General features: G+C 37.0%; 1 protein-coding gene across 2 annotated transcripts in view; it reads right to left on the bottom strand.

Annotated features, from left to right (window-relative positions):
- RALGPS2 (Ral GEF with PH domain and SH3 binding motif 2) overlaps positions 1–8801 on the bottom strand; it is a 100442-nt gene that overhangs the window by 65944 nt on the left and 25697 nt on the right. For both annotated transcript variants that reach the window (XM_009579180.1, XM_009579181.1), the window contains exon 5: positions 2613–2702. In XM_009579180.1, coding sequence (XP_009577475.1) covers positions 2613–2702 — 90 coding nt within the window. The remainder of the gene's footprint in view (positions 1–2612; positions 2703–8801) is intronic.

Below are 8801 nucleotides of genomic sequence, written 5' to 3'. Positions count from 1 at the left end.
GCTCTTCTGCCATATCAATTATTCTGATAGCTATGAGCACCCAGAGATCTGAACTACACTCAGGGATTTTTGGTGGAGCGCACAAAACCTGAGGTTTTACCTTAACAAAAGCACTTTGATAAAGAGAAATGGATACTCAGTCACAGTACTACAAATCCTGTATAACCCATTTGGAAAATTCACCAAGGTAGTCTAGGATTCCAGCCAGAAACATGATATGATAATGTCAGGAACCCTTGCTATTCAAGAAATGGTGGAAGTCTTTTTTCCTCCTTGAAACTCAGCTTACCCAAGTTTTCTTGATTAGGAGGCCTTTCATGACATGACAGGACAAAAAAATTAGACTAACCTGATTCTGAATAAATGCTGAATATCAGAGGAAACCTGATATTTGGAAGCCTGAAAGCGACACTGCAAGGATGGTTTTCCAGCTAATAGTTTTGGAGCAGGGCAAATGATTCTCTCTCCATTTAACACACTGCCAGAAAACTAACAGCCTTTTATAGAACAAAGTCCTCATAGGTATTACTCAGAAATGCCACATTTAATGCTTACTGTCAGGTCACCCTAGTAGCAATTTCAGTCTGGTTACCCAGAAACCTACAGTTCCAGCATGTCTACTGATGAGCGAGAGTCTTTCCACACCTACTGAAGTAGTGTTTCCCTCTCCTAATCCTCTTTTGGGAGGATTCTTTAGTAACTGTGTGTAAAGGGCAATCAATATTTTGTGGGGTGAGATATTTGTCATATACCATAGTCCTACTATTCTTCCAAATAGTACTGCTGGTGTTTGTCCCCGCACTTACACCATAACACTTTTTTTCCTCCCCGATGTGTCCCCAAACAAGGTAATAAAGTTCACTGTCCCAAAGGACAGTGTAGCTGATTAAAAATGAAAAGAGGGCTTTCCTAGCTGCTACCAGCATTGAAACAGAAGTCATAACCAATCAGGATAGTTTGGGAACTTCAGGGGAATGCAACTATTAAGTCCAATTAGTTCATGCATAAAGCAATATAGCATGAGATACGATTAAAGGACTGCTAGCTATACAATAGCTAGATAGTTGTGAGCACAAAGAATTCACTGTAGAGTAGATTTACAGCTTATCTGAAGAGAAGTTAATTAGTGTCATCTCTGGCACCAAGCTGCTTTTATAATAGCTTTGCTGTAAACAAAAAAATCCTTCAAATGGCACTAACTGCAGTAACTCCATGTTAGCAGCCATATGTAAGAAAAGCCAAGATAACAGACACAGTAAGTAAATTAACAGATCTAAAAAAATTCCCCATATATAGTTTCTTGCTTTTTGTAATTGTGATTTTTACAACTCATAGGTAAGCAGAGCTCAACTAACTAATTGTTAGAGCACATAACAGTCTCAAAACCACCAGCATTTCAGCAGACACTGCTGTCTGCAGTCCACTGATTCAGGGTGCTGTGCCCAAAGCAGAGCCTACAATACCCAGGACTGGCAAGTCCCATCCAAGCGCTAACCAAACCTGACCCCAACTTGGCTTCCAAGATCGGTTCTGCACTATGACCACATGGGTGAACCTCCCCCCTTCTATGCAGGGATACTGATCGTGAGGCAAATTTTTGTGTTTGTATTTCAAACAAAAAAAAACCCCTGATTTTTAAAAACATATGAGATGAAGATACATTAACTCACCAGATATCAAAGGATATTTAAGAGAGATCCTTAACAGTTTATGACCACAGCATGATTATTGAGCAAAGCCCGTGGAATCTTACAAAATTAGTTTGCTTTGCCCAAGATTTATAGTCAAATCCCAGAGAAGTAAAATATTACTTCATTAAAAACGTGCATATCAAGACAAAGAATGCATTTGTAAAATGAATACCAAGGTAATTAATAAAAAATTTACATTTTTTTGCAGGTAACCTGAGGTGGTCACAGAAGTTAGCTGCAGTAACAGTCAGCCACCGTCTGACAGCAAAAACTTGAAAAACATCCCTCTCTTCACATTACAATGACGAAGCTTCATTCTGTTTGAAGGGCCAGGACCCTGGTTCATCTACATGTAAGTCAAGATTTGCTGACCCTTTTCTTATGAATGTCAGTCCTAAAGGCTTACAGGAAGATATCACAGGATGAGAGCTCTAGAATGTTTTCTGAGTTCAGGTATATTTTTGAAACAATATTTATTAAGTTGATATTATTCAATGCCACAATTGGAATAAAAGATAACAGATCCTTTCCTTCGAATAGTAAAAGCAAACTACTTCTGTTCTGACTGATGCTGTTTGAACTGATTCTACATACAACATTTTGGTTTAACCAACATTAGAAAACACATCCAGTAAATTATATTATCTAATAAGCAATATTTGAAACAAGGCATCTTTGCATTTCCTTAGTTAAGCTATTTTTTTTGTAAACAAAGGCTTCCATTTCAGGACTTTGGTCTGTCACTATTTCTGACAACTTTGTTACATACAGAAGCCAAACAGCTATTCATGTCAACAGATACAACAGCTAAATCAGGTATCAGACAAATATTTATCCATGTGTATTTTTGAACTGACTAACTTAAGTATAAGAATTTTCATAATGGTGAATCCCACAACCCCCCCCAATCCAAATTCTTACCTTCGCAGTTTTAATATAGTGGCTCAAAACCTCAGCTCTTATTTTTAAAGTTTGTGCATGTAGAATCTCTCTTACAACCCAGAAGCTTACCTAGAAAGAAGAAAATTTGCCTTTTAAAATACAGAGCTTCAACATTACACTTTTAATATTTTTATTTTATGAGTAATACAATAAAAGTCTCACAGCATTCAACGTCCATCTATAAAGTTGAATACATACTAATGTACTAATGCTTACACTATAAAATCCCAACCAACATAACCCAGATACTAATAAACAACTTTCTTCAGTGTTTTGCTCTGTTATTCTGCTCATTCTTACCCAAGATACCTTTTACCGTTACATGGTCAAGCAGTTGGTTAAATCAAATTAATAACTCCAACTTATATTTAGAATTGAATCTTTTATCTTGCTACTCTCTTCATCTTCCCCATTTCATAACTGGTAGCCATGCACTTCAGAATTTTGCTGGAGAGTGCATGTTCTGGTGCCTACTTTTCTCAGTAAGTATGTGGATGAATAGAACTTGTCTTTGTAAAGCCTGTCACATCAGTTAGTTGCGTGCAAAGACATTGGGATCTGTTTTTCTAATGAGGAAAACCCTTCTGCCGCCAGCACATCTCAAAACCCCCAGCAGAATCAGTTATGTACAATCTCGTTTTCAGGCTAAGTTTGAGGATGAGATGTCACAGACACAAAGCAAATGGCAAAACTCTCAAACTTCAAACAAAGTTCTCCCAAGAAAATAAAATCATAATGAAATTTTAGTATGAAAGTCTACAAAATGAAGAAATATAAAAACTAAAATTGAGTTATATCCTTTGGTTTTACTTTTCCACAGCTTCAAAGCTGTACTACCCAATTCTCAGATGAGTTGAACAGCTTCAACTACAGTTCACTGACATTTCCAAATTCTCAACAACTCAGAATAAAAATAGTAATCAGATTGATATCACCTGAACAAAATTGGAACATAAGGTAGGAAGCCTCTGCTATAACCTAGAGCTATACTTTGTACTCTTATTGCTGGCTACGCCAACTACCTGCTAATATACAGCACGCTGCCACACTAATTTGTTAAGTTTTACAGCACTAACCTCACTGTTGTATAAAAATCACTGTTATATGCAGTATGGTATGAAGGATGGTTGCTGCATTGCGTAGTTATATGAATGCCTCATAAAAGCTATACTTTGAAAATGTTTTGTTAACATGTCCAAATTCTAATCTTTTCTCTCCTCTGCTCCCCCCACGCCCTCTGCCCTCATATATTTTAGCACAAAGAAGAATGATAGAAAATAAACACCTTCATAACTGTAATAAAACAGTAGCAAAGAATTAGCAAATGGTAACAAATACTGTAGCTTTTATTCATGTATTCACTACAAGTTCAGAAAAAAATGAACGATTAGCAAGATACAGTGTGACTGCTATTTACAAAACTACTGAAAACAGTGTATGAAGAAAGGTATGCTCTCATATGCAAACATCTTTCAATCTGTCACGCTGCTTTGATTTTTAAGAGTGATGCCAAACTACTTGTAAACTAACACTGTGTATGTATTCAGGTTCCTGCCCAAAATTTCAATTAAAAAGTTAAATACCCTGTTTATCCTGTTTCACTTTGTACAGTATGACAGCTCTTTATACAGAATAGCATGAGAAGATCCACACCTCCAAAATTACTACATTTTCAGTGAACTTACAGTGATCTGATGAGAACTGGGATGTCAAAACACAACAGCTCTTTGGAACTGGAAAATGGAAAAATTACAAAAAAACCCACGAAAAAACCCACAAACATCTTGCATAACAACTGCTTTCCTTTGGTCTGTTTGTCTAAGGCTGTATTAGCCAGGAAAGAATTAGCCACGGAGCTTGGCTTTCTTTTTCCTTTCTTTTTTCTTTCTTCTCTTTTTTCTTTTTTTTTTTTTTTTTAAAGCAAAGTATCTCCAGATAAACTGTGTTACCCTGACAAATATAAAAAATGGTTCTGTGCAAACAGCATTACTATAAAATACATAAGTACTGAATACATAAATACTAAAGTATTTGACAGTACTTCAAAATATTGTCAAAAAAGTTAAACCTTAGTTTGATGTTCTGTTGTAGTTACACAGCTTGAGAAAACCAACTTTTCCCTTGACTGATGAATGAGTTTCTAAAGAGATGCCTTCCCTTTGAAGATCAAGGAAATTTTAAATTTTAACAGAGATTTTTATATCATAAAGAATCAAGTAGGGACAACACACGTATTGCTGTGCCTTAAAATCCCAAATCACTTCGGTCTCAAATTAACAGAGCATCAATGAAATAGGAGACCGCTTATACTAGGCCAGACTATGAAACACTTGCTCAAAATACAGAGCAATGCTCAATCATTTTCATACGGATGAAAAAAGAAACAATTTACTATGTTGGCCCTGACTTCTATGGACATTCATTAGTATCACAGTGACACGGTGCCACACAACTACTCTTGTTTACCCAAGGAAGCCTGGTTTCCATCCCAGTCCCAGCCAGACCCAAGTCTTAACACTTCCAAGCTCTTACAGGAAAAACAAACCAAAACAAAATGGAAAACTTTCTTCGAAGCTTGGAGCCATCCAGTCCCTTCAGTGACAGAGTAAGCAGGAGATACAGAATTAAACACACTTAACCATTGCCACTACAACCACCTCCACTCCTCTTTGATGTGTTTTTACCAGCATTGACATTCATTTTTGGCTGGTCTAGTCTACTCACTGGTATCTTTAGACAGCGCCATAATCTAATGTATTCCAAATATTGAAAAATAAACAATTTAAATAAACCCTTTTGTTTCAATAGGCCACTTTTTTATTTTATTCCAGGTTTGTTCTTCACGAATATGTATTGTTCCATATATATTTTGTGGTTATTTTGCTTCAAGACCTCTCTCACTGCATTTAAGTGTTATTATTTCTCACACTGTCCCACCAATATCAATCAGTTAGATGACCCACAGCCTTTGGAAATCAATGCCTTTGATACCAGTTCAAGACAGCATTTATCCCTTGACATATGTTTGTGTATTTATATTCTTCCCTATTAAGGTCAACCTAGAAAAACATGCTTAACTTTTGAATGTATCTTTTCTTGAATCACAGCTTAAGCTTTTTAAATTATCCCATGTTTGCCTTATCTGAAATACTAATTTTGTTATACAGGTGCTTTTAAGTTTGTAGTAGTTGGTTCCAAAACTAATTGTGCTTTCTATGCTCATTAGTAGATAGGCAAATTCAAGACTCTCTCTTTAATGGAGTTTTTGAATCGTTCTTCCAAATATCTGTTAAAAACATTCTGATACACTACACAAAAAGCATGTAATGTAAAGCAGACAGTACTGACCTTGCATCATTACAGCTAAGGCAGAATCCCTGTTTTGTTTCCAAAGGAAGCACACTAGCCTCCTCCCCACCCCATTTTTAAATTTCTGATAACCCTAGTAAAATTTCACTGTCTCACTTCACTGCAACTCAGCAAAACTACAATATTCAAGACAAACTTCCTCTCCTACATAATGTTTGCATTTAGTTTTAAAAAAAAAACCCAAAAAACCCCCAAACCCAAACACAGTTTCGGAGAGTTAGTAAAACATAAAATTTGCCTTTCAAGTGGGATCTTTTGCTTTAAAATTGTTCCAATGTATTGAATCTAGCTGGCAAGTTTCTCTAATATTTTAAGCTCAGTGGCAGCACAGTTCCACTCCCATTTAAACAAAAACCTCAAGAAAGAGGTTTTTAATACAGAGAATTTTATAACTAGAAGAGCAACTGTTACCTTTACATAAACTATGAAATGTTTTTGTATCAATGTCTAACAGCAATCTTGTTTGTTTGAAACACCTCGTTTGTTTGAAATTTATGATAAACACTTATTTTCAAAAGGTAGAGAACAATGGTTTAGTAAGTAGGCAAACTTGACAATTTTGCACTCTGACAGATTTACCAGTTACAACAGTAGCATGCAAGCATACAATTAATTTTCAGAAGAAAGCTGGAAAAGGCAGAGATGAGAGTTTTTTAAAATTATGTAAAGAAATTACATATTTTTAAAATATACTTAATAGCAGATGTGTAGGTCTATGGAGTACCATGTAGCAATGTATTCTTCAAGAATAAGAGAATCCTGGCATGGAATGATTCAATCGACTTCTCTTCCCTGAACTCGATCTGTTTTTACAGGCACCACATATAATTATCACATAACTGGTGCTGGAAATACACTACTTCATTCTCAGTGGACTGCAATCAGCTGCACATAATCATTACTGTTTCCAAAACGCCATCAGCAGATCAATTTGCTGTGAAGCAGCTGTTAGTGATTTAATATTCTCTTTACTTACAAAGTGAGAGCTGTTCGTGGTTTTCTTTTGGCAAGTTGGGGGGAAAGGAAAGAGACAGATGCATAATGCATAATTTAAACCCAGTGAAATTTCAAAGGTTAACAAAAGTTTGATGAAATGTATACATGCCTGATAAAGCCAGAAGTCTCAATGATTTTCCTGATTACTTATTTTAGGTCTAAGCATTAGAAATCCCCAGGTAAGCGGGGCAGGTGCCCAACAGGAACTACACTCTGCTGAGCAAGCACCTGGGGTAAGAAATGAAGGCCGAGAAGGCAAAGCAGGCAAGGAAGATGAAAATTGCTTACTCCACTGTGCCTTCTTATTCCCTGCTGCCACTGCCCATCCCATAGGAATTCTTGGGTTGCACTGCTCCCGAAAGGATGGTGAATCTAAAGACAACAATTCTATTGGAACGAATGAGTCCTCTGCAATGACGCATTTGGAACTGTAGGGCCACACCACATCAAAAGTTATCCAAAGTACTGTCTCAGTAAGTCAAAAGTTGAGGTACTAACATGAATAATAGGAACCTGTGACTGAAACAATACTTGCTCTGTTTCCCTCCCCTCTCCAGTCCCACTGTACTTTGAAGGTAAGACTGATGACTTTCCTTGGTGCCAGAAGAAAGGCTGACGCAAACTTCTTGGAAGAGCTTCTTGCAAATGCTATGTCCCTCAGCCACCAAAGCTGCATGCATGGTTAGAGGCAAACTAACCCAGCATCTGAGCAGATGTTAAATAGCTGGACTTGTTTTCTCTTTATTACCTATTCTTTGACTCTTTCAGGCAGAATTTCTCCTACACGCTATCACGACTCCTATACCAATGTTTTTCAAATGACACCTTAAAGAGAGCAGAAACAAATGAGAAAAAAGAAATAGGAAAGAAGACCTAGAAATGCCTTCAAATCTTTTGGCTTTAAATACAGTCCAAGAGACAGCCTAAGCATTGCAACATCCGAATGCGATGGTGCTGACAACGTGAAAAGCAGAAAGAGAAGCTACTTGTCCTGTTCCAGGTGATTTAACGGTGAATTGCGATGGCTTCAAGTACTTACTGCCTGCCTGTTAAAAAAAGACCTTTTTTCATTTCTTCAGAGATAATCAATGGAATAGAGCCTCAAACTGGCCTGTCTTGATTACACTGGTGACTCCACAAAACTCACTGACACGGCAAAGACACGCTCTAGATTTCACCACTGTTCTTGTTTCAGGGGTGTTCCAAGGACAATTCAGATTACTGGCAATGTATTTTTTAGACATTAAAACCAGCAATAACAGGCTGGCCCTTTTCCTAATCTAAGAAAGGGAATCTTCTGTAGCAGTCAACACAATGTCTGAAACCTAGTGGGGAAATGAAAGCCAGGGACAGATCCTGTCAGATGGATAAGTCTTTGCTGGACCTTAAAAACAACAGAGAACAACATTTTCAAGATATTAGGAAGGCTCTTAAGAAATCATTAGCAAAGATATTCTCAGTGAAGGAACCTGTCAGCCGACAGAGAGGCACATCCAACTTTTATGGCTGTAGAGAAAGCACACAAATGGAGTGAGGCTTAATTACAAACCTAAACCTTCTGACAAGAAAATTTGCAGCTATATTTGTGTACATACCAATATATGGAATGTCTATACAATGACATCCAAAGAGAACCACAGACCGCCTGTCATAGCATCAATCTTAAAGCTAATATATTCTGTTTGTATGTTTATTGCTCTTCTGGTGTTCCCCAAAAATAAGCTACAGAAAGGGAGAGTTCATAGATAAGTCTTAGTCCCTTGCCAACTGCATCATTTCTAGCGAGGCCTTTAGATACAAAGC

This window comes from Fulmarus glacialis, unplaced genomic scaffold (genome assembly GCF_000690835.1).
Source record: "Fulmarus glacialis isolate BGI_N327 unplaced genomic scaffold, ASM69083v1 scaffold6316, whole genome shotgun sequence".
Classification (NCBI taxonomy): domain Eukaryota; kingdom Metazoa; phylum Chordata; class Aves; order Procellariiformes; family Procellariidae; genus Fulmarus; species Fulmarus glacialis.
The sequence above is the reverse complement of the archived record's forward strand: the minus strand, read 5'-3'. Positions and strand labels throughout refer to the sequence as shown.